The sequence below is a fragment of the Phocoena phocoena genome, chromosome 8 (genome assembly GCF_963924675.1).
Source record: "Phocoena phocoena chromosome 8, mPhoPho1.1, whole genome shotgun sequence".
Classification (NCBI taxonomy): Eukaryota; Metazoa; Chordata; class Mammalia; order Artiodactyla; family Phocoenidae; genus Phocoena; species Phocoena phocoena.
In genome coordinates this window covers 17,620,709-17,647,358 of record NC_089226.1, presented here as the reverse complement: position 1 = coordinate 17,647,358, position 26,650 = coordinate 17,620,709, and the positions used below count along the sequence as shown (strand labels likewise).

At 40.4% G+C, this 26,650-nt stretch overlaps 1 protein-coding gene across 5 annotated transcripts in view; it reads right to left on the bottom strand.

The window, feature by feature from the left end:
• CADM1 (cell adhesion molecule 1) overlaps window positions 1-26,650 on the bottom strand; it is a 331,779-nt gene that overhangs the window by 54,624 nt on the left and 250,505 nt on the right. For all 5 annotated transcript variants that reach the window (XM_065881344.1, XM_065881345.1, XM_065881342.1 and 2 more), the window contains exons 2-4: window positions 10,233-10,379; window positions 8,505-8,657; window positions 1,781-1,918 (exon numbers count right to left, since the gene is read on the bottom strand). In XM_065881344.1, coding sequence (XP_065737416.1) covers window positions 1,781-1,918; window positions 8,505-8,657; window positions 10,233-10,379 — 438 coding nt within the window. The remainder of the gene's footprint in view (window positions 1-1,780; window positions 1,919-8,504; window positions 8,658-10,232; window positions 10,380-26,650) is intronic.

The following is a 26,650-nucleotide window of genomic DNA, read 5'->3' as shown; positions in this document are numbered from 1 at the left end:
GTTTAAAAATTCCAGGACGTCATCCAAATCCCTTAAGTAATTTCAATCAGGAGTAAAGATATAAACAACCCCCTTTGCCCACCCCCATCAGCAATTAACAGGGAAAGCAACTACAATTAAATGAAATTGTAATTGAAATGTTTAAACTCTGAGACTTTTGGAAGAACACAAAAAAATGCAGTGGCAGTGGGTAGAGCAAAGTAAGATATAGGCTTCAGGCCAGAAGGGAGCCACGTCCAAGAACACCCAGAAAAGGGGGGGAGGAGGCTTCCGGATGGGATGAATAGGCCAAGGAGGCCCCTTTCCTGAACTCAGCACTCCCTGGGACAGGACGCACCATTAACTTTCTTTTAATGTTTTGTACTTATTGGTACACATTTAATGGCTCAATTCACTTAGACAGAAAAACAGAGGGGAAATGAGAAATTCCTTCCTTCCAAAGCCATACCTAGGAAATAGGAGATTAAAACAGAGCAAGCTTTTTGAAACTTAAGCCATTATATATAGATTTTTCTGTTTCTAGATATAGATTTTTATATCCTCTTTCTAAAAGGACTTTCTTTTCTTCCTGGAACTATTTATTTATTTAACAAGCACATAAAGAGCACTTACCTTGGCCCAGACACTAGCCCCATACTTTACAAATATTCACTCATTTCATCTTCATAAGAATCACACAAGGTATGTAAATATTAATATCCCCATTTTAGAGGAAACTGAGGCACACAGCAAGCATTTCTGTCAAATGATCAGAGGAGTTCAGGCCCTGAGTCCTCTGTCCTGGGTACTACTTGCAAGGCAACCTTTTGCAAAGAAGGGAATCGGAATGCAGACATGCATGAGGAACTTAGGATAACTGGCAAAAAGAGAGTCAAAAATAGGGGCTAGGCTGTATCCTTCAGCCGATGCAGTGGCTAAGAGGGCAGATGTCCGAGGATCCAGGAATCAAATCTAGATTGGCCCGGTACTGAGGGAGAGACAATAGGAGCAGGGTTAAAAAAAGTTGCCTGTGCTGCCAGCACAAAGTCAGAAACGTCGCAGAAGAAGAGGCTGCTGACACGGGCAACTGAATCACAGATTTCTCAAGAAGGGTGGTGCCTGCAAGTTCGCTCTGAAGATGGATTCTCAGCTGCTCAGCACAAGCTCCCTTGCAGGAAAGCCCACTGTCAAAACAACCAAGAGTCCAACAGATGCTAGAATGACTTGGTATTCACCATGGCCAAGACTGCTATACATTTTTTTCAAGGTGTAACACAAGAATCTGGGGTCCTGACCCACCCTGGGTCACAGGGTAAAAGCAAGGAGAACTAAGGGTACAGACATGGCCAGCCTGAGCTCAGGGGATACCTCAGTGATTCTAACTGGTCTAGCGAGTTCTAGTTTACAGGTCTGGTTCTCTCTGAGCCTCTAAGTAAACATCTAGCAGCACATATCACCATGAACCCTCAAACAACAGAATGAGGATATGAATTAGAACAGTAAAATGCCGTTACGCTTTGGGCTCAGACACACTTACTAACTGATTGCAAACCATATGTTAGGTTGGCCAAAAAGATCGTTCGGTTAAGAAATACACTGTTTGATAAAGTTCTTGGTGAAAATGAAAAATGTGTCTTTCATTTTTGCTTGTAACAGAACGGACTTTTTGGCCAACCCAATATAAATGAGCATTTTTGTTCAGGGGTGTGTTTTGCATTTGTCTTTAACGTCCACAAAGATGTACTCCTGCTGGGATCGAGTGTGGACTGGCTTCCTCAGTACCAGGCAATTCGCATCTTACCTTTGAGCTCCTTGTTCCCTTTGAACCACCTGATGGTCGTGGCTGGTTTGCTGGCCATGGCAGTGCAGTTGACTTCTATCTCCTCACCTTCCACTGCAGTGTCTTTCTGGATATCGATCATCAGATTACGTGGTGGGACTACAAATTAAACATGTGTGCTTTTTAAACACAGAATCTATTTCTGGGCATATTCTTCTATTCATTAGAAACTAGGACCATTGCTCTCAAAAAAAAAGGAGATAAACAATAGACATTCCTGAAGGGAATTTAAAACAAACTGCCACTGGAGGAGACAGAAGAAAGACAAAGTCATTATCAAATAAACCGAGTTACGTAAAATCCCTTACTTCAGAATTCGTCCTAAAGTTATCTGATAAAATGACCACTCTTCCACTCCTAAGTTATCAGTGACCAAGTTATAAAAATATAGATACTAGATTTGCTATCAATCGGTCATTAGAAAATTGACCAGAAAGCAGATATAAAAGCAAGAGGAGTAAACACTATTGACATTATCCTCCTTACCTGGAAGTCTCTGATAGGAATATTTGTCCTTAAACTCAACCCTTGGATTTCAATCTTCATATGAAAGATTCCAAAGTCAACCAGCAAAGATCAAAAACATGGAGTCCCGTAAGAGAATCACTCCCCATAAACATACAGAGAAAAACTGTGCCTCAGAGCCGCTTCCATTCAGTTCAAATTATTTATAGAGATCTAGAATATGATCTTGACCTCTGATGGATGGCGTAGTAATAAAATCCTTTAGCTATGAAGATGTAGTAATGTAGGAAATGCCAGTTAATTTGTAATGATTTTCTATATTCTGAAATCTAAAGCTGAACATTTTAGAAACCAAAGGTGGAAAAGACTATTGAGTGTAGGTTAGATTTCTACCTCAGAATTAAAACCACTCTTGTCTAAGCATGTTAAACACATATGTAATAAAATGATTAGAATAAAATAGTTGGGGGTTAAAATGCTGAATATCAAATGAAGAGTAATGACGGTGGTTGATACAGAAAGCATGTTATCTTTTCAGAAACTGAGTTGACAATGAAACCATATAAGTGCAACCTTATGTCAAGACTGAGCTTCTTGAAATAAAAATCAATAAGAATACTGAATTCAGCAGACTGAATCTAAAAATATATGTGCTGACCACCATGAATAAGCAAAGATGGTTCTAAGACTTATGATTAATAAGTTTCTCAACTCAGAAGAGAAACAAGAAATTAAATATGTATAAACATGCCATCCTGATGATCAAGTTGAATAATAAATCTCTGATACTGCTTCAATAAATTATGGGATTAAACCATGTATTTGAGATTTCCAACTGTTCTAGTCCAATGTGAAAATTCTACCCACAGGAAGACTTTTACACTGAATTGAAGCAGTTGGAAATTTCTATAGAGAATTATGGAAAAGGAAAAGGAAAATGATTTGTTGTATATGTTTCTCAGCAAGATAGTTGGTAGGAGGAGTGTAACTATTGGAGCAAAATCACGTCTCTTCTTTGTTCCCTGTATAACAGGAAACTAACACAGTTGCTCAACTGGATGTGTTGCTAAAGTGATGTGGCCCCAATGAGTAGTTAAATATGGCAAAGAACTACCCTAGTTTACATTTTAAGAAGAAATAAGCATAAAGAGAGATAGTCTAACATCCAATTTGGAGTTGCACATCTGCCAACATTTTAAGAGACAGAAAGGCAGGTATAAAAGTAAATGGGATGATTTGGCTAGCTATTTCCTCAATGCAGTTTATCCTTCCTAGATGACAATCAGGTAGGTTAAAGATTTTCATTACACGTACCTAGATAGCTGATATGGGGTACACAGAGAGACTAGATGTTTACGCCCAACAAATATTACTAAATTCTGTGTGCCGTATAATAGGAATATTGAAAAAAATGCTTTTGTTAGAGCATAGAGCAAATGTCAGAGGAAAAGACTGTCCAAGCCTAAAGAAAATAAGATCTTGGTGAGCTATGGGGAACAGAAGAAAAGGCTTAGATAAAAAGGGAATAACTAAGGAGTAAAAGAGCTAGGAATGTCCTCCCAACAAATGTTGGGCTGAAAGTCAAACAGTATTAATTCTTTTCAAGGTCCAGGCAGAAATAAAAATGGAGTGATGAAAATAATTTCTGATATTGACATGTGCAAAGATTTTCAATGAGAAATGTAATTGAGTAATGTAATTGATGGGATACTACTCAATTTAAGGAAACTTAAATTGAGACGGGATACTCACAGAAGGGTTCTCTTCAGATGAGAAAAAGAGGGCAAATAGCTAAAGGTAATGTGTAATACACAAAGCTCTCTTCCTTGGAAAATACTACAGGATGGGATAGAGCAGATTTCAGTATGCATGGATAACTTTGGGAGAAACACTTTGGTGGTCATTCTGTGGTAACCTGGGAATCTTCCTGATGGGAATAGATCCAGGAGCTATTAAAAGGTTCCAGCAAATATCAATTGTCAGGTCTTGACGGCATTAAGGTTCAAACATAGTCTTTGTCAGATATTAGTTTTCTGTGTGTTCCCGGGTATCTTTCTTTCATCCTCTCCTTTCTCGTGTTGAGTCTGAAGATACTGGAGAGCTCTCTCTCCTCCTCACAGGATTCTTCTAACCTCCACTAGCAATTCACCTTCAGTGGTACTTCTTAGTAGAGGAAGTACTTAATTCTCTCCATCAGATGTAGAAGGTCATAAGGATGATGGCGTGTTCTTTTCACATTATCAATAATGTCTGCTATTTCAAAGTAAGGAAACGGTGGGGCTTCCCTGGTGGCACAGTGGTTGAGAGTCCGCCTGTTGATGCGGGGGACACGGGGTCGTGCCCCGGTCCGGGAGGATCCCACATGCCGCGGACTGGCTGGGCCTGTGAGCCATGGCCAGTGAGCCTGCGCGTCCGAAGACTGTGCTCCACAACGGGAGAGGCCACAACAGAGAGAGGCCCGCGTACCGCAAAAAAAAAAAAAAAAAGTAAGGAAATGGCAAGTGGTACGTATAAATTAGGCCAGAGGAAAATTTACCAATGTCTCTTAGATTTTGTTTGGGGGTTGAGAGTGTGAATGGCAGCAAATAGGTCCTTATCTAGATCACCTGTTGCTTGGTTTTATCCATGTTAATACCTCCTCTACTGCAGCAGATATAATCTACACTTCCCTAATCCTTCCCAGTGATTCCTGTACTAATGCTAGCTCCTCTTGGAGAGCTGACATCACCTGTAACTTGACAGCCAAGGTAGACATGTGGAAAACTTCAAAAGTGGTGGAAAATATGACCAGTGTAGAAAAATAAAGGACTTGTTTATTGTTGAGAAGAACATCCTGAGAAATGGCTGAATGACTTTTTCCAAGTCCATAAACAGTTTTCTCAAGACTGTGACCAGTATTACTGATCTTTACGAAGTTTAGAAGAAGAAAGAGTCAAATGTAGTAGGAGCTGTTTGGTTTACAAATATAAAATAAAATGTGAGTCATAATGGTTCACTGATATCAGTTATAAAGTTAACTTCTCTCAGATTTTTTTTTAAAGCAAGAAAGCTTTAGAAAATATAAATGAAGTGATTTAAGTCTATCTTTCTGAAAAAAGGGGGGTAGGACAAGGAAATCTTAAAGTTTATTTTGGTCTATTCATTCTCCCGTTTTCCCCTTTAACTTCATAATGTCTACTCAAATACGAAAGCAGTTAGTAAGGTATCAAAATCCATTTATAAGAAAAAAATGAATTAGAACTGCTACTAACCAGAGAATACACTTATACATGGTCCACTAAACAGACATATTTAGTGAAAACTGCCTGCAGCCATTAATGAAAACAACCAAAGATATATCTAAGGAGGTGCATAGAGATGGAAACTTGAATAAAAGTCACGTAGAGGGAAATACTAGAAAATAGCAAAGAAATGTTGACGTTCTTCTTAGCTAACTTCACATCTATAAGAGTGCTAATTATAAACGTTACGCCTACAACATTAAAAAAAATCAGCAATATCAAGATGAGTCACGTTAATTACAACAAAAGAGGAGCCTTAAAGCTGATCAGTACGTGGAATCTCACTCTAAGACCCTTCAAAATAATTAGGTTCTCCTGCTCCTGGAATCGTGAGTGAACACCAATCTTAGGACAGGGCTGTAATAAGATTCGCTACTATTATCAGTAACTATGCTAATGTTAAAGCAGCGTATTCTCTCTCTCACTCATCTCCTTTCATGAGCAGTAGTAGGATCTGGAGAAAGAAGCAAACTCATCACAAGTGGGAGAAGTGAATGCATACCCTAAAAGGCATCCAAATGCATGCAAAATATCACAGGGGAGTTTTCAGTTTTTACATGGATAAGATAATAAACAGAACAGTAACAAATACCCGTCTCTATGTCTTATAATTATGCTGAAATTTTTGCTGAGTGCTTCAAACAACTAATAAAGATGCATGCGCTAAAATGAGCATCTTCATCTGATCAGGAAGTTTGACAGCTGTGTAAGTACATATGGGGTCCTTTTCAGAGAACCACAGATAGAAACGAAGACGATGCTAATAGATCATTCTTCATTCATTATGATACCTGAAAACTCTAAACCTTAGGAGGAAGCTTTGAATATACGAGTATCAGTGGAAACTGTCAGATTTTGGAATATGAAAGACTCAAGCGCCGATGACAATAATTTGACTCCATCAAGGAATCCTAGAATAAATTCAGTGGAAGGAATATTAAATGAATGCATAATATCTGCGAAGAGAGCATCTACCAGCATTACTTTCAAGTATATTTAAGTTAATGTTTCTATACAATACAAGCAAGGAACCTATTATTTCTAGAATAATCAGACCTCCAAAAGGATTACAGGCATAATGCTTCTCAAAAGCCTAGTGCTGGGTGTATTCCATCCAACTGGCCCAGTCTAGCGGGTCTGAGAACAAATGTACCAAACACTGAAAACTGACAGGCAGTAACTGCTTGTCAAAGACCAGATACACTCCTGCAAACAAAAGATGTGCACCTTCAGGGAGAAAATCTTAAAACAGCAGCCTTCAGGATTTTGTTGAAAACAACCTAGACTAGAAGACCCAGAGGTTCTGAGGCAGAAGAGTATGGTCTGTTTCGAAGTCTAAGATTCTTGATTCTCACCATGTGCTTTGTAAGCTGGGCAAGACGACTAACCTCTATTATTATCATCTCTTTCTTTGAAATAAAGACATTCATACTTAAAGGTATATGTGGCGAAACATCCTGAAAATGCAAAATGCCATTAAGTATATTCCATCTAATTGCTGTCACTTTTGTGGACACACCATAAACAATGGTGGGTCAATGGGAAGATGGCCTATTTGAAGTTTATGCAGCTGATGACTGACTCCAACAAGCAAACAGTGTTTCAAAGACCTCTCCAGAAAACTTTCGGTACATCTGCCAAATTCCAAAACGTTCATCCTAGCCAAACCTTCCACGCTTACTATTTCTGCAGATCTAATAGGGATCAAAGGCGCAATTAGAGATAAACACGTACACAATCACCAAACACAGACCACAGCAGAAGCAACATGGCCAGACGTGAAACCTGACTGTCTAAAATCAGTGTTCCTCTTATCAATAACGTATATGTCAGCATTAGGGATATGTTTTTAGTTTAATGAATTAAAAAAAAATGTTCCCTATTACAGCTGTGTTTCAACAAAGTAATGAGGCAGATCAATACATACACCCATGAATACATATATGTTCACACACACTAAGCAAAAACATCCTTCATATTTATCTTTCCCCTTTAATCTTCATATCGTTACACTGAAAAGCTGCAGTCTGCCGCCTCAGATAGGCTTTGATTCATCGTCTTCCCGAAGGTATAAATCAGAGATCTTGCCTCATGCTATAGTGTAGGTCCTTGAAAACTCAGTTTCAAAAATCCAAATCGGCTGGTGTTAGGCACTGCAGTCTATGTTTGTCTAAAAGGGGACTAGTTCAGACCACCTTCACCACAGGAGTATCTGCTGACTCTATCGAAACATACACGTGGAAACCTGGCTACCGGGATTCTGCTGAAAGTCGCAATCTAGCCATCATACGTGAAGATACTTAACCCGCTAGAGGTAGGGGTGTACTCAACAGCCAGTCCACAGTCCTTGCTTATGATCAGCCTTCTCTCCCTAGAAGCTCTTCATTCTTTTACATCTAATGGTTGCAATTTGTGGCAAAGTATGTGTTCATGGGGTATGATTTTTACAGCATAATCTTGAGTGGGAGCAATAAATGAGGCAATAAGTCAAGTTGAAGAAAAGGAGATCAACAATATTAAACGAGATGTAACTCAGAAGGAAAAATCATTAAGTGGGTTTCATATCAGAGCTCTGCCACAGGGTGCAGATGTGGTAGCCTGTTTCCCCCTCTACTGCACAGAAGGGGGAAAAAAAAAGTCCTGGTAGGTAGAAGCAACGACATTACATGTGGTGAGCGATTCATTTGAGGGCTCTAAATTCTCTTGATCTTTGCTTCTGAAGCTTGAAACCCAAGAGCAGGTGAAATCTAGAGAGCCTGCTGATTGCCATTCCTTAGAGTGTTTGGTAAAATAGGCTATTTTTAAAATTCAGCAAGATGGGCGCTGAGTCTTCCTAAAACAGTAAAATTTACGGTTAACCTTTTCCTAGCTGCTGGAAGCCATCTGGCAGTAAGTACCACCCCCTCGTTTCTCAGGACAAGTCCTGGTGCATTGCTTACCCAGGACTGTGATCGTGGTATAACTTTCCTGAGGGGGGTCAGTGTAGAGCTGGCAAAAATATCTTCCTTCATCAGAAATTGAGACATTTGTCAACGACACTTTGAGTTCACTGCTTGAAAAATTCAGCAGCTGGAACCTGCTGTCCTTCAAAGCTGGAAAACAAAACACAGAGTTAGTGTTGTGAGAAAGACGACAGTCTATTTGCCTTCCCGAGGGGAGGCAAAAGGCAGGTGACTAGAAAGGCAGCTACAGAGCAGACACACGGATTAAGTCTTTCTGCACCTGGTGGGTACTTCTTTGTGCTTCTTGAGTTCCTAGTTAGGGCTTCTGCAATAACTGCTTGTAGACACATATATATCCCTGCCCCAAAAGGAAACTCACACACATGGGTGTGTGTGTCTGTGTACACATGCACATCCCTTGCTATCAGTTTTGAGCACGTATTCATAAATTGTTTCGGATCTTCTATTGGAGACAGGCAGAATGAGAACAGGAGGAAAGGGCAGGCAATGAGCCCCCTTTGGCACTGAAATTTCAGGGAGTAGAACCTACAGGCTTTTAAATTGTCTCTAAAAATCTGAGGCCTTAAAAGAAATAGAGGTTCTAATACTATGAGAGAAAATTTTAAAACAGCATTATTAGTAATTGCAAAAGCAAAATGAAAATCATTAAAAAACAACTTTATAGCAAAACAATCCAATTTAACTCTGATGCATCTTTGTGTTTCATGTGGTTTGAGGTGGCACTGCCAAAAAGTCCATGGCCTGGGGCCTACAGGCGCCTTAAGACCTGACCCCATTTTCTAACTGCGTTCAGCTCCACGGGGATGAAACTGATGAGACATAAAGTAGGAAGTCAGAGTCATCCCAAAAGTAATGTACGTGGGCTTTTTATTGATGTCTAATATTCACTTTTAAAATCCTTATATTAATTTGGCAAAGGCTAGATCAGTATATACTAATGACAAAAATTCATTCTAACAATGAGAAGCTGGCTTCTCTCCTTTTACCCTCCATAGTCCTCTTCATGTTCCTTATGTTCATAACTCTTTCCACAGGTCATGAATGTTCTGAGGTGTTGGGGAGAATGGGGACAAGTGTGCAGGAGGCGACATGCCTGACACCTACTTTGGTTAGGCACCAATGCTCTCATATCGCAATTTTTCGAAAGACCTGATTCTTGCTCTTGCCAAATCCTGACACCCATTTGAACCATTGCTATGATATACAATTAAGTTTCGATTACTGGCTTTTGCGATCTTATATTTGGAAGGATTTCAGCACATGGGCACCTCCATCTACCACAGGCTATGGTGACAGGAGATTTGGTTTTGTCTTTATAGGCACAGATTGCCTAGGAAACTTCAGTCTTCGGACCAAACAGATTACCTTTGAGAATGCTGTATTTTCCTTGCTTTACCCTATTTGAGTTGTTTGTGTCAGCTAAGTATTTGGGACTCAATGGCAATTCACCTTGAATTACTACAATCAATTCCTATTGCAAAGGAAGACTGCCTTACTTTTAAAAAAGGACCATTCAAGGTTTCTATTAAGTAGGAAGATTATGATTGCATGTCTCTTCTTTCCTCTGAAGAACTGATTAAACTTTAAGCATCTAACATTAAATTTAAAAAAAAAAAGAAAAAAAAAGGAGGCCTTGGCAATCTCTATCAAGACAACGTGTAGGAAAAAAAGTTGCCATCTAATGCTATAGAGGTGGAAACTTACGCCGGAAGTCCCTGAAATAAATGGTCTGTCTGTTGGGATTCAGTAGTTGGATAACAGAGTCGTCACTCTTATTGACCTGGCAGCTGATGGTTGCAACTTCTCCCTCGATCACTGTCACATCTTTCGTAAACAAATTCTGTCCATCACCTTTAGAAAAAGGAGAAAAAAATTCCATCAATTAAAATTTGGTTAATAGGATCAATTAAAATGAGATACAAGAAGTGAATTAGAAAATAGACACGATGGGAATTCCCTGAAGGTCCAGCGGTTAGGACTCCGAGCTTTCACTGCCAAGGGAGTGGGTTCACGCCCTGGTCGGGGAACTAACATCCCACAAGCTGCGCGGCCAAAAACGAAAATAGACAGGAGCAGCCACATTTGGTAAGGCTCACACACCTTTCTCCAATAGTCCACAAAACGAGTCTATTAAGCTGAGCTAGATCTAGGGGCAAAATACAACTAAGCCTGGAATCAACGTGCTGTCAGAAGTTGTGATGTCCACGCTCCAGCCTCCAGTGTTTTTACTAGCCAAGTAGTATGCTGGAGAGGTATGGAAAGGTAAGAGTATTGGCCGTCATGAGGAACAGCAGCTCCCACAAACGGAGTAGGGGAAATACGTATACATCAGCCTTCCTTATCTGCGGGTTCGGCATCCGCAGATTCAACCAACCACAGATCGAAAATACTAAAAAAAAAAAAAAAATTCCAGAATGTTCCCCAAAGCAAAACTTGAATTTGCACGACAGCAACTATTTACATAGTGCTTACGTTGTTTTTTACCACTATTTACATAACATTTACATTGTATTGGGTATTATAAGTAATCTAGAGATGACTTAAAGTATACATTTTTTTTTTTTTTTGGGGTACTCGGGCCTCTCACTGTCGTGGCCTCTCCCGTTGCGGAACACAGGCTCCGGACGCGCAGGCTCAGCGGCTGTGGCTCACGGGCCCAGCCACTCCACGGCATGTGGGATCATCCCGGACCGGGAGGTGAACCCGTGTCCCCTGCATCGGCAGGCGGACTCTCAACCACTGTGCCACCAGGGAAGCCCTAAAGTATACCTTTTATAGAAAGGACTTGAGGATCCTGAGGTTTTTGGTGTCCGTGGGAGTCCTGGAACCAATCCCCCATGGATACAAAGGAATGACTGTACTGAACCTCAGCTCAAATGCCCTTGAGCTATTTGGTCACCTCACAGAAAACTCAAGGGGTCATTTAATAGAAGTAGGTGGGAGGGCTCAGTAAACAATCTCACCTTGTAAGTGGATGTCAAGATTCCCAAAGTATAGGCAGTTCCGTTATTTATTGCGTAGGGGTGGGGACCTGACTATGACCCTTTGGAAACTCAGTAAAATCCTGGGAAGCCTTACAGTTCACTTTATTACTCTGTTCTCAGAAACTACATCTTCATGACTCACCCAAAGCTCCAGGCAGTTCTGAACCACGCCCCTTCTACAGACTACTCTCTTCCAGCCATATAGAAAATCTCTTACAGAACGTGTCAAAAAGTCTAGGCTTTCAGATCCACTGATATCTGGATTATCTCCAGATCTGCTCTACTTTGTTGCTTCTAGGATAAGTGACAGTAGCCAGGGCCCCTCATAAATGTCCTAAACGATCCACAGCACAGGTAGGAGGAGAGGAGACTTCAAAAGCAAAAGATGAAATAATTGTTGAATGTCCAATTCCGCACCAGGCATAGCAGGGGATTTAGCAGTATAAGACATTGTCCTAGCCTCTAAGAAGCTGCAATGTTGGTGAAAACTGATCCCTAATTCCCACTTACAGAACAAAAAGTATAATATAGGCAATAGGTACAATGGTCAATCAGGGAGGGGACAAGAGAGATTGCTTTTTAGCTGTAAGATTTTAGGCAAACTATTTAAAGTCCCTGAGACAATGTCTCATCTGTAAAGTGGGGATAGTAATTAAAAGCTATCTCACAGAGCTGTTGGGAGGATTAAGAAAGATAATCAGGGACTTCCCTGGTGGCACAGTGGTTAAGAATCCACCTGCCAATGAAGGGGACACGAGTTCGAACCCTGATCCGGAAAGATCGCACATGCTGCGGAGCAACTAAGCCCGTGCGCCACAACTACTGAGCCTGCGCTCTAGAGCCCGTGCCCCGCAACGAAGAGCAGCCCCCGCTCACCACAACTAGAGAAGCTCGCGCGCAGCAACGAAGACCCAACGCAGCCAAAAATAAATACATAAATAAACAAATTTAAAGAAAAAAAAGAAAGATAATCAGTGTAAAGCATTTAGCACTGTGGCTACCTTTCGTAAAACTGAATAAATGGTAGCTGCTATCATCATCACCACCATCACTTCTCTAGATGTCAAATCCCAACTAAGCAACTGTACGTGTTGCCAGTAGTGTGGATACAAGAATGAAAGCTTATGGTCCCTGCTCTCAAGGAGCTCTCTATGTAATTATATATCAACTCAGGGTGGCTTATTCACTCTCTAAAAAAAAACCTGTCACATTAAGAAACAAAGGTCAAAGATAAGTACTATTCTAAAAAAAAGAATGAGACCGCATAAATAGAGATGCAATTTGAGTAAATGGAGGATTTCCACCTGCTCTCGTATTTCTGCTGAAGCATCCTTTTTTGGCAGGACACAGTTGGGAAGTGTGAGAAGGGACGTCTAAGATGGCTTTAAGCCAAATCCACCTAGAAATAGACCAGCCTACGGGAGAGGATTAGAAAAGAGGCAACTAGAGGGATAAGGAAAAAATTATTAGAGGCACAGATAAACAAAAATTCTTGATGCTTGAGGAGCAGAGCAAAAGGAAACCCAACCTTGAGACCTCTGATCCAGGGAAGTAACCTGGGTGTGAGAACGAGGCCCACAGGGCTTGTAGCAAGTGAAAAGGTAAATCTTCCCTAGCTTGATCCAGCAGTGAAAGCTTAGTGGGCTGAAGAGTGTTAGAGAATAATATCAAAGAGGAAGAGTGATCAGAGGAGACGAAGTCATGCTTATTTTTTCCTCAGTGGGTCACCGTGACAAACACAGAATTCAGAACCAAGCTGGGGGGAGCAGTTTATTCCCAGATCTGAGACTAAAACAGGGAAAAGGAATTCCTGCCAACTGAGCAAGCTTTTCAAGGTGGTTTTGCTGGCCCTGGCGGGGAGGTCTGTACAGAAAGGACAATACTCCATTTCCTCAGGGTAACCCAATCTAGTAAGGAAACATTAAACTGCATGATTCAAATGCTGTTCTGTCTTGAAACACGGGACTTGCCTTGAGGAGGTTAGACTATCAAACCAATCTACCGGATTGTGGAGGAGATTTCTTCTACCTAAAGGAAGTTTATTAGCAATACAAATAAGAATCTTCAGCTTATAAAAGAAACACATGGAAAGGCTACCCAGTGAAAGGCCTTAATCCCTTTGGCCTTATAGATCCTGACCACCATCTTGCACATGCTGGGACTTAAAGCCAAGCGCAATTCAATTAAGCTCTAATAGAATAGTTTCTGTGGAAATAACCATCCACTCTAATTTTAGTCTTTACTCAGAACCCTAGTATATTCTGTCTATATTCATATTAAGGCTATGAAACATTTGCAAGGGAGACAGGAGCAGAGGAGTTGACTGTGGTTTTGTATTTAGAGCAAGGAGAGTAATAAAACAGAACCAGAGGGATTTTTTGTTTGTACGTTTCTTAAAAACTCTAAACATTCTTATTTATTACTTATAATTAAAGAATATAAGACCAGATCCCTTTAATGTGTCATTACTGAGTAAATCATTCAGGTGAAACTTTTGCCATCTGCAAATGTTTGCCCTTGCTGTGCTCTGGCACGTAACAGGCTCTGCAAATCCACGGTGGTATCATCATTACTACTGTATTATTTTTTGAAATTGCGAAGGCCAACCTAAGATCCACTGTCTCGGAAAATGACAATTCGTAGCTGTGTTAACATGGTTACAATACAAGTGCTAAAAAGTTATCAGTGTTGCAAGATATCAAAGTGCCTTGACTGATGGTGGTGGCCCAAGGATGGCACTCTGTAAAAGTCACCAATAAATTATATGGGTCAGCTGGACAGTAGTTATATTACACAGAGCTCCATGCTTGGAGCGTCATAAGATGGCTGCAACGGAATAATAATGACCTATTTAGTTGAGGCAAAGGAAGCGAATGACAGCGATGAAAATATGCTATGTATGTCAGTACTCCTAACCGCCTGAAGCCTTTATGTAAAAATAATTTCTGCTCACGTCTGCAACTATTTCTTCCAAACAGAAGGGTGCACTGTGACTTGATAAATTTCCCCTTGAAACAGATATCATGACAATTAGGTTGTTACAAAACACAATTTGATGTGTAGCAGAAGGCTACAGACAGGTAAGTTTGGTGCCTTTCTTAAATAGTCCATTTAAAAAACTCTTCCGATTTTCTAAAATTCAATTAGCAGATATACCGTCAGGGCAGAAATAGCACACGTTCTGGGCAAAAGAAATCAAGTAGGTACAATATACTGTAGCCATTAAATAAGGCTGTTATCAGCAAGGTAATTTATTTTAAGGGTGGAACAACGTCTGACATGTATAGACATTTTTGACTGCTAGTTGGTATATGTGGGTGAGGTTTAAGAGACGGAATCAAACTGGCTTTTAATTTATACCAGCAACTGTATTCCCTATAACTTCCCTATCTGACCCACAAATTCTAAAAATAAAACTCTGGCATTAGAGAGGCCCATTCTCTCGCAAGCAGGTCTCCCAAAGTACTCTAGAAGTTGCCAGGACATTCATTACAAGGAAGAAAAAGCATATTACCTAAAGCAAAAAAAAAAAAAAAAAAAAGATAAAATTTATTTTGATGATCAGTAAAGACCATTTCAGCTGAGCTGATTAGGGCTGGAGTGGGCTTGGGAATGCAGTGGACTCAGAAATCCCCCATTAATTCAATCATCAGTTGACTTAACTCATGGATTCTTTCCTGAAACCTCATTTTGTTATAAACACTATGTAAATGCATTACACAGAACACTAAGCCTGGGTTGGAATCTATTTGACCAACAAGAGAACTGCCTGAAAGGGGTGATGGGGCAAATCTTCGAGCAAGAAGCTGAAATGAGAAATAGCATTCTCAGGCACCGGGACTGGGAGAAGGGAACGTATGCTGCTCTGACGCTAGGCGTTGTGTTAGTGGCTTTGCACGCTTTTCCTTCTCAAACTCCTGGAGTTTTCAATGTCTCCACTTTAAAGATTAAGAACCTGAGACACGGAGAAATTGAAATAAGCTGCCTAATGGAATTCAGCTAATTCCTGAATTAGTGGCCGAGCTGGTGTTTGAACCCAGTTACATCAGCTTCTCCAGCCCATACAGTTTGTACTTTTTAACCGGCCAACCTCAAGATTTGTTGCCAAGGTTCTACCGGCTCTGCCTTGGAAAATTTACTTGTTTTTAAAGAGGGTGATTTCCCTATAAGCAACTTCTGATTTTTTTTATTTCCATAATTTATCCAGAACACAATTACACACTTCAAGATGAGAGAGAAACTGTCCTGAATGTAAAACACCTTGTTTACTACTGCTTCCTTCTTTTAGCACTCAGCACACTGCCCCTGGAGAATGCCTTTATTACCAGTGCACGGCCAGCGTTTGCCAGCACCGAGGGCTCTGGCCCCCGCTGCCTGGCTGTTAATAAATAAAGCACTTCATTTACACCGGGGAAGTCTCTCCAGTCAAGTCTATAATAAAAGGGCAAGTCACAGTTGGAACAGAATTCGGTTTATACTATGGCAACTATGTAAACTCTTCCTGACTCGAGGAGCACCAATGACTCTTTACTGGGAAGACAGCTTGACCAGAGAAAGAGCAAATAAGGTCCCCTGTTCTACTCTTTCAGTTGCAAAATCGTATTAGGGGAACATTTTTTTTTAATCCTCTGCTGTGTGGAAGGCTGAACCTAACATGAAATCAGCATAGTCAGGTTGTCTAAATAGGCAAAAGTCCAACCAACAATACAGGCTGTCCAAAAAACCCCAACCAAACCAACAAAAAAATCATCCTGCCAATGATCAACGTAGCCATTAAAAAAGCCACCAGAGTTATCGAAATTTTACACTAATTACAGCTTTGGGGTTATCAATTCTTCCCCTCCAAATTGTACCTAGGTTGAGACTTTCTAAAGAGGCAAAAAACTTGCATGTTTTTGAAACACTTATTTCTTATTGGTATGTGAGCCCTGTGTCTTAAAGCTTCAAACGGCTTTTCCCCCATTCTCATTTCTGTTGGATCCCATTTTTACAACCATATCAGTTACGTGCCCAACTTGAAAGAAAAACCCCTTACCCCAACCCAAAGACAACCATCACCAACAGAGGCACTGCAATTCCTGCTAACGTTTCTGAGAGCTAGCCTTAGAACTGAGTACATTTCAGGAAAAGAAAAAAAAAATTAAGATTCTGCTGAAACCCAGAGGGAGAAATCTTTCTAACTGCACATGTTCCTCCAAGTCAACGTAAACACAGCGTTCACTATAAATCATTAACAAAGCCATTAAGATGTGATTTCTATCTAAGCAATTATTGTCAGCATATTTCGTACACTTCCTTTAAAAGACTCAATCCTATCTTTCAATTCATTAAACTGTTCCTTGCATTTACAGAGTTTTATATCAAATCAGAAACCTATTTGAATTAATAAGAATTAGAGTAAAAGTAATTTGAAAATAAATTATTTGAAGTTCAAGCCACAAAAGCTTTTGATGAAAGAATTTAGACCCCTTTAAATATTACAGTAACATTTTCAGTCATCCAATGTGCAAATAAAAGACAGTGAGAACCTGTGTCGAAAACGATGGGTCCAGGACTTCCCTGGCAGTCCAGTGGTTAAGACTCCACGCTTCCACTGCAGGGAACGCAGATTCCATCCCTGGTGGGGGAACTGAGGTCCCACGTGCCGCGAGGCGCGGCCCAAAAAAAACGAAACAGAAAACGATGGGTCTATCAACCATGGATTAAGGTTAAGGGTGAGCCCTCTTCAACATAAATACAATTCTTTATTTCGAAGAGAGACAATACTTCAACCTTTGTGAATACTAGAGTATTTATTTAAAATCAAAAGCATTCAATCTGTCTGCTGTTTACAAAGCTACTCTTAACCTTTTTGATCCTCATCCATGTTTTGCTATCCCAAACAGTAAAGTCGCATTTGTTGACTGCTCCAAGGACTGTCTACTCAATGGTCAAAATAATTATGAACGCGAACCATACAGTTCACAAGCTCAGAGTTAAAATAAGACAAACCAACTCAACAGATAACTGAGTGGGCAAGAGTACATGGCACGAACCAAAGCATTTCCTCTGTGTCACCTTCTTCTTCATAGAAGTCTTGTGGAAACCAAGGCCAACAGAACTAAAAGGAACCTCCAGATCAACTCTCTCATTTTATAGATAAAGACAGTGAGGCCCAGGGAGGAGATATGTAAGTAAGATCACATGGCAAGTATGAGGCCCCATCTCCTGATGGCTCATCAAGGTATTTCTATTCTTGGTTATTTCTAAATAACATTTATTGATTTGCTTCTAATTACAAAAGCAATAGATGCTCAAGGTTTGTTTGTTTATTCTTTTTATTAAAAGCTTTGTTTCAAGTGTAGTATTCATAACACTTTATCCTATGGCATGGAGATGGTCAGGATCTCCTAAGAATCTCCTGTTATATAATTACTGCTGTATCACTTGAGCTTATGGAAGGAAAAAAACAACTGAATTTAATCTAATCTCCTTTTATAATCAGGAAAAGGTGAGGCAAATTTTTGAACGGCAAGTTAAAGAGTAATCTTCCCTCAGTGCTGGCTTTTTCTTCAATTAAAACTGTTGATTTCCCCTGAACACAAAACAAAAAAATATCATCTGACACAACATAAAGCAATTCATGAATATTCTGTGTACACATTCTTGTTCAGTTGACTAATGGCAAATTAACGTTCTCTATTTTGGCTTAAACACATACTAGAGGTATGTTTGATTAGCATTGAATTCCAAAAGCTGATTACTATGCATGCTTTGATTATGTAATTACATAATAGAGTATAATGGCTCCTTTGGAGTCATTATGATCTATATTGCAAATATGTTTCAGTTTTGCTGTAGTTTAAATACGTTGAGATGAGAGCTCAGAACAAGGCTCCACTTTTCAGTCTTACCAGCTAAATGGGCATTTCCCCATTCATCCCAACATCTCCTTGACACCAATTAAGGCCTCTTGTGTCAAGCTGCATACACTTTTGAGAAGTTCCCTTTGTTTTCTCAGCATTCAAAAAAGGACATTGATTTTAAAAGCTGTATGATGCAAAAGGCCTGTTTCAAAAAAAAAATAAATAAGGCTGAAATTCCATCCTTCATCCATCCTTTGAAAGGTCTGCAAGGAATCACATCTAGTTCATTAATCACTGTTCAGACAACCACAAGGGGGTTAAAGATGGAATTTCACCTTTAACTCGAAAATGCACACGAAGGAGGGACAGCCAAGAATACTGATGCTCATAGTGGTGACTTGCCACGACGCATTCAGCCACACCAACTTACACAAAGGTCCAGTTCTGCAAATCTCATGTCTAGCAATATCCCTTTTAGAAGGTGTAGCTCTGAAAGAGCACGGCCAGATTTTGCCTTCAGAGTTCCCAAACCCAGGGTTTGATGGATCTAAGGCTAACAAAATCGACCTAGTGAATAGATTTTGATAATTCCACCATCACCTTACAAATTGGAAAGTTCAGGATTTAAAACAGGACAAAAGTTATTGCAAAGGACCATGTCAAGACTCTCTTGTCCCCATGAAATCCTTTAATCTTGTGCTCTTTCTTTTGTAAGAAGAGCTGTTTCTGCTTTTCTCTTCCAAGATAATGAGCTCTTATACCATGCCAAACCAAAGGTGACCCGAGCCTTAACTTTAAAGACTAATAAGCATCAAGCTGTTTTTACCTTTGGGTCTACTGGTTTTCAGCATTAAGGCTGAAGAACCGCGGTCAAGCAGTTCAACTGTATTGACTGTTGGTCAATACAGTCCAAGTGATATTTACATATAGGATGAGAATCTCTTTTGTGAAAGGAAACATTGATTAGATGTGTGAAAACTCTTTTCCAGAAATACTGTGACAAAAGAAAGTAGTTACGGCAGCTGCGCCTATGCTCTTTCAGTTTTAACCATCGCATTAGAAGCCTTCCTCTTAAAAGACTGAGCTCAATAGGACTTTTTAATCAGAGCCCACAGCACCAAGAGGGCCAAGCAATTATGATGCTTATGATCTGAGCTGCCTGACCCCATAAAGCGCAGAGGGTTCAGTGCCCTCTATAGAATGTTTGTGGGGAGTGATACCCGTCCACTAAACGTGAAGATCTGAATTAGCTTTTCCATTAAAATCCACTTATCCAAGAAGCGAAGGCAATCAAAGAAAGAGGAATATAAGAATAAACCATAAAAGATAATAATAATCACTGAATCCTTTTGCTCTTCACAATGAAATGTGAAAATCCCAGACTTTCTTCTCCTCTCACTCCTTTTCATAGCTGGACAGGTTTCATGGCATTTTCGTTCATCAAAAAGATAGCATCTTTTTTGGAGAGAAGACAGCCTCACACTGAAGAAAAACTTCCTCCAGTGGACACGTTTTCTGAGAATTAAAAGAGAGAGGAAAAAACAGAGCCCCCAAAGTGGGAAAGTCACTGTTTTATTTGCTTGTGAGATGGCACTGAAATCACCTTGTGGAACAGTCATTTTAAGCCTGCTAAATCTTCTTAGAGGCTCTTGGGAGAAAAGAGCCTCTTAAAAAAATATTAATTAAAAAATAACCACAGCCATCCAACTTGGACCTTGGAGGAGAACAATCTGAATACAGAGGCTTCTTACAAAACTAATTGTGTTGGCAAAGCAAGGAGTTTCTTCTCAATGGATTTGATTCTGTGATGCTCGTTTATGGCAAAAGAAGAATAAAAGAACAGTTTTATATTGCTCTGCTGCGGTAGCAATTCTAAGGGGGGAGTGTTCCAGCATTTCAAAATACACTGTCTCTTTCAGACAGAGCGTGCTGAAGGCCGACTATTGCTCTTCTGCACCAACCACTTTGCTAATGAACCGATAATATGCTATTCCATTCCCTGGGATACATTAAATGGCTACTTTGCAGAGTGAAAACTAGTTGCACGGTTCTGCTGTCCATGAGCATGGACTACTGGGAAAGAAAATCACATTCTAAAATGGATGCATTGTGCAGGTGGAAGCCGCTAACTGGTGAAGCACAGACCCTCACACCATCCAGTGGGGTGGTCACTGGTCCCAAAGTTAGCTGAAGCCTGGGATAATGGGAATGGACGATTTTAATTCATATAGAGAACTACCCACATTTCTCAAACCATGAGCTATTCATCATGAAAACAAAAGGTTTAAATGATTAAAACTCAAAATACGCATTAAAATATTTGAGAACCACAGAGGACGACACACGTATTAGGTTCTATTATTCCTACAAATACTTAAGGGAACTTGGACTTCTTCCTTACCCGGGAAGAGACCTTGGCAGCCCAGCCATTTACTATACACACAGCAGCAGCCTCTGGTGAGCCCTCACTCTGTAAGAAAATATAATGTTGCCTGTTTTTCTAACCAATTGAAAAGAAATTCACGAATTTCTGTCTCAAAGCTACGGAGACAGCAGACTCTACTGTGGTCTCTTCTTAACTGATGCTTCTCGATTTCCCTACATGCTAAGCGTATTTAGAGATGCAGATTGTTTACAATAACTGCCCCTCTACAAAGTGCTTTAAATTGAATTTCCTCCCAACCCTTAAGCTCAAGTCTCAACGGAGACGGCACGTGCAGTTCCCTTATTTTTTATACCCTGCTTTTAAGCACCCAATTTAATATCATCTTTCCCTTCGATGAGAGGTACCATTATTAAACCCGGGTCACTTGCTTCAACTTACTAAAAGCTGATTTTTTTTTTTTTTTCTTTACGTTTGCCTCCAGGGTGTTAAAAGACTAACAATTAGTGTAAGATATTTAAAATCACAAGGCTTATCACATGTAACAATGATTACTACACACAGAAAAGAAAAGGGAAGTGACTGCTTTCCTCCACGTCTGGAGGCAAGAGAAACACATTTCTAAAGCGTTCAGTATTATTTTAATTTTTTTACTATCAAGAAAACTCCCATTATTTCTGGAGGGAGCATTATTTTAATTATTTGTATGATAACAATAGCTAAATACTTTAAAAATGTTTTCTGTGTGCCAGGCGCTATGCGTTGTTTTTTGTGTTATTTCATTTAATCCTCACAGCAATCCTACGTGGTTCAGTATCTTATCATCATCCCCATTATACAGATGAGGAAACTGAGACTTAGAGAGGTTAAATAAGTGGCTGGAACCAATATCCAAACCTCCGTCTATTTAACTGTGGCACTAGTCACAATTACAGTATGTTAATGAGGCTTTATTTTATGATGCTAAAAGAACGGTGGGGAACTAATGGAAGAATCTACTGTATCTGATTTCTATGAGCTAGGACTAAAACTAAAATAATACAGCTTAGAAGGAATTTGAAGCCTATCCATCAGCAATCAGCATGTTCCAATATGTGACAGCGATATAATTAGCTCTATAACCAGAGTCCAAATACGGGTCCTTTAGTATTTAGAGAGAGGATGTCTGTTCTGCCGAATGGTCCCGACTCAAAACGCAGTTCAACTCCAACTTCAGGCATTGAGAGTGTCTGCTTCAAGGGCATTCATTAGTATTGACAATCTATGTGACTGAAATTTGGCTGTAATAGCAGTCTCTCTCTACATCTCCTCGTTCATTTTTCCTGCCAACAAGAGCCATTGAACACCTTCCAAATTTAAAGCTTAGAGCCGACAGGACAAGCAAGTAAGGATATCAGTTGGAACACATCAGATATGGACTCAGAGTGAATGTCAACCTCAACTGACATGACTACAGGAACAGAAACCGGGGAAATGGGAGGGGATGGATGTTTCATATTCTTATGCTAGAGGGTATTCCGAGCGTGTGTAATATGGTTTGTTGAAGAAACAGCTGTAAATCCATGATAAGCATCACGCTGAATAACGTGGCAACGTTCAGCTTATTCACGTCTCCTACCAGGAATCCAAGCAGCTTTGGACTACTTTATGAAATGACAGTTTCTTAGCTGGAAAATTGGGTTCTATGACTGACTAAGGCCCTTATGGTGAGTTATTCCCTCTATTATCCGTCCGTCACAAAGCAAGTGGTGGTTTTTTAACCTCTGGTCCCAGCTGAGTCTGAGAAGAAACATATGAGTTAAAAAGCTCTTCTTAAGCCAGGGTTTGATGAAGGGATTGCATATGGAGAGTGGCCAAAGGAGATTCCAGATTCTACTTTCCTGATTGCCGAGTCCCCGGCGGAAAGCCTATGTCAGTCAGAGGGGCCCTGCAACTCTCCAAAGTGGTGCCATTATGAAAATAACTTGATTAGTTATCATCTGAATGTGGGCTGTTGATTAATCATCACTGAAATTAGAAGATGTGTGATAAGGACATCACTTGTACCTTATTTTCACTTCAGAGGCATCTAAGGAAAATGAGACCATAAAACTCGGAAAAAAGGAATTTGTGCTGCAGTTCTGAGCTTACTGGTGGTGAAACCGGGAAAAACTCCGAATCTGTTTTCACATTTTAAAAAGGGTAAATGGCATCTCTCCTCCAAGGTTATCATGAGAATCGAGTGAGGAAATGTGAGTAACAGTATTTTTCAAGCTCCAAAAATGCTAAATAAAGGATATAATCTTTTCCTTCTCCAGCTTCTTCATTAGCATCATGGCTATCTCCACGCAGCCTCTGTCTATAGTGCTCGGACCTTCTTATGAGCTTCCATGATCTGCTGGAATCCTTTTTTTTCAATTTCAGAGCTTTAGCTAGCATTCTTTTCATTCTAAGGCTAACTAAAAAAGCACAGAGTAAATTAAAACATCTTCATCATTAATGTTAAATTGCAAACTAAAACCATCCTCAGTATGAAAAGTATAAGGTGAATAGCAGATGCAGGCAGAGGAGTGAACATTTAAAATTAGGTTCAATCTATAGCACTACAAACATGACTTATTTTCTGTTTTCCCTCCTTTAATTATACGGTCATGATTAGTTCAGTGGACAATTTCCGTGTTCTAAGGAGTGTTTAGCATGTTAGGTTAGTCATGTAACACACAACACCCTTGCTGGAAAACCTCAACCGTCAGTCAACACCTCAGATATCAAGTTACTGAATACGCTGTTCCACAAAAGTGAGCTTTCCATACCATTGAATCTCTCTCTGAAGGCCAAAATTAAAACGAAATGAAATGAAACAAAAACAATTTCCACAAAGCTTGCTGACTTGCCACTTTGTCCTATGCTCCTATTTAAGGAGGATGACATGAGTTAATGACATACGTAGGACTATGTGGCCCTTCTCTAAACAATCTCAGCTGTCAGGCTTGTATATGTCCTTGCTGCTTCCCTCCAATGCTGGCTGTCACTTCTTGAAGATAATTCCTTCCTTTATTACTAAGGGCAAGAGCTTTGAGAAAGCTACTGGTGCTAAGACCTTTCCTGCTTACTAATCCAGGATGTTTGAGGTCTCTAGACACGTAACCTTCACTAAGTGGTGTGTCACTGTGGCATGAGGGGGGTGTAATTTCCCCCTTCATTTGACACTGGAGGAAAGAAAAGTGCACAGACAAAATTTAATTAACAATAATATTTGGCTTAGTTTGACAATAATACTTTGACACTAATAGATATTCTTGTTGTGGCCTCTCCCATTGCAGAACACAGACTCCGGACGCACAGGCTCAGCGGCCATGGCTCACAGGCGCAGCCGCTCCGCAGCATGTGGGATCTTCCCGGACCGGGGCACGAACCCGTGTCCCCTGCATCGGCAGGCGGACTCTCAACCACTGCGCCACCAGGGAAGCCCAATAGATATTCTTCGGTAAAAATACACCTTTGAATGTAGGAAGCAAACCAATAAAAAAAAATTGGTGACTGACTCTAGTTTGTTTTTTAATGTTATTATTATTAGTTCAAACCCATCTATTACTAAGCTATGTATAAAGGCAGGTAAACTGACCATGGAGGATGCCGCAGGATCCAGCTGGAAGTCATTCGCTTTCCCCATGAAGCTCTGATACCGCCCCACGTTCCTAGACTTCTGGCTCATGGTGTGTTGTAATTGTCAGTCTTGGCACTTATTACACCGATAGTTCTATGGTCATTTATTTACAGGGTGGTTTCCTTTTTAAAAATATTTTGATCTAGGTTCAACTGCTAGCACTGCCAGTTATTTGCTAAACCTTGCAAAAGTTACTTAAGCTCTTGAAGCCTCAGGTTTTACACATGTAAAATGGGTCTAAAAATTATAATTATTTTATCTCCTTGAGAACAGTCATACCATCTTCTTCATCTTTGTATTCCCAAAGCATGACAGAGAGTCAGTTTACAGAGAAAGTGTTTAATCAATGCTTGTTAGGGGAGTTACTAAGACCTTTACACTGAGGCAGTCTCATTTTTGGAGACAAGTCTCTTAACATCAAAACATTAAGTTGTACCCATATCTCTCATTAAATATAATTGTGAACTTCAAGTGAACTTAATTAAGAATTTCCTTAATTTTGCTTTTGAAATGATTAATTCCAATTGTCTGTTGTATTCTGAAACTAACCATTTGCTTTTCCATGGCTCAGATATTTTCACAAGGTCGAAAAGAAACAGCCCTAGTGCTGTGTCTCCAGTGGTCAACAGAGTAAACAGCCCAGCTTTAAGAAGTTCCTGATGTATATATGTATTGCATCTTCTTTATCCATTCATCTGTCGATGGGCATATATACAATGGAATACTACTCAGCCATAAAAAGGAACGAAACGGGGTCAGTTGTAGAGACGTGCATGGACCTAGAGACCGTCACACAGAGTGAAGTGAGTCAGGAAGAGAAAAACAAATACCGTATATTAACGCATGTATGGGGAACCAACAAAAACGGTACAGATGAACTGGTTTGCAGGGCAGAAATAGAGACGCAGATGTAGAGAACAAACATATGGACACCAAGGGGGGAAAGTGGCAGGGGTGGTGGTGGTGGTGGTGGTGTGATGAATTGAGAGACTGGGATTGACATGTATACACTAATATGTATAAAACAGATAACTAATAAGAACCTGCTGTATAAAAATATAAATAAAATAAAATTCCAAAAGAAATGAAGTTCCCGATGTTGCGAGGGAGGCAGACATGTGTACGTACAGGGACAGCACAGTGTGGTGAGACTCATAAGCCACGAGGATGCTAATGCACTATGGGAAACTGGAGAAGCCAGGAATGACCCTGTCAGGATGGGGGTGCAAATTCCAGAGAGGATGAAGAAGAGACACTAGAAGGAAGGATCGTGGTGTGTTTAGAACAAAGGGAAGAGTGTGGTATGCTCTGAAGAGTGCCAGGAAGGGGCGCTTTCTAGAAAGGTCATTAGGTCCAGATATTGAAGGACACTGCAGGCCAGGCTAGGGAATTTGCACTTTATCTTGTAATTAATAGGGAACCATTAAGTGATTTTAATCCAGGGAGTGATATGATCACACCTGTGTTCTGAAAGATAACGTTTGTGCAGAGAGGGAGGGAAGACGGGAGGTGGGAAAACACTGGAGCCAAGAAGATCAGTTAAGAGACTTCAGCCACAGAGTACTCGAAGCTGATAAGAGCCAGGTAAGGGAATCCAGAGGGGGGAACGGCAGAGCTCAGGGTGGGAGGAGGGAGAGTGAGGAGGAGTGGGGAGCCCTTCCAGGTGAGGCACATTAGTGGGCTTTCAGCTCCGTTAAGGGGGCCCTGGGTGTCCCTCAGTCACCTCTGTTCAACTCCAGTTAGTGTCTAGTGGCCTTCTAAGGAAGGACCAGCAAAGAGCTAACTTTCAAAAGGAGCTGGACGGCAGTTCACACACCCATTCTCATCACCACTGTTGTTCACCACGGAGATGGGTTTTTGCAGCCTCACTTGTACCAAAAATAGAATTAGGGTACCTGGGTGTCCCTCCACCCCTGCAACCCTCACCCCCAAAAGAGCCCTGCTATTTCAGTGTGGTCGACCGGTAGTTTTGAAAATCCCTGAGAGATGATTAAAAATGAAGAATCTCAAATCACAGCAGACTGACTGAGTCAGAATCTGCATTTCAACAAGAGACTCTAACCATTCATGAGTGCGTTACAGTTTGAGGGGCTCTGGCCTGGAGTACAGCAATTCTCTCATGATCATAAACATTGAGACTGATGGCTTAACCAAGGAAGAATACAGAAAGAAGTGTGTTGTTCCTAGACAACAGGTTTCAAGGAAACTAGTGAATCAGTGAGTCATGGGGTGAAGAAGAAGGTAAGTCCGCACCACCAAGTGAG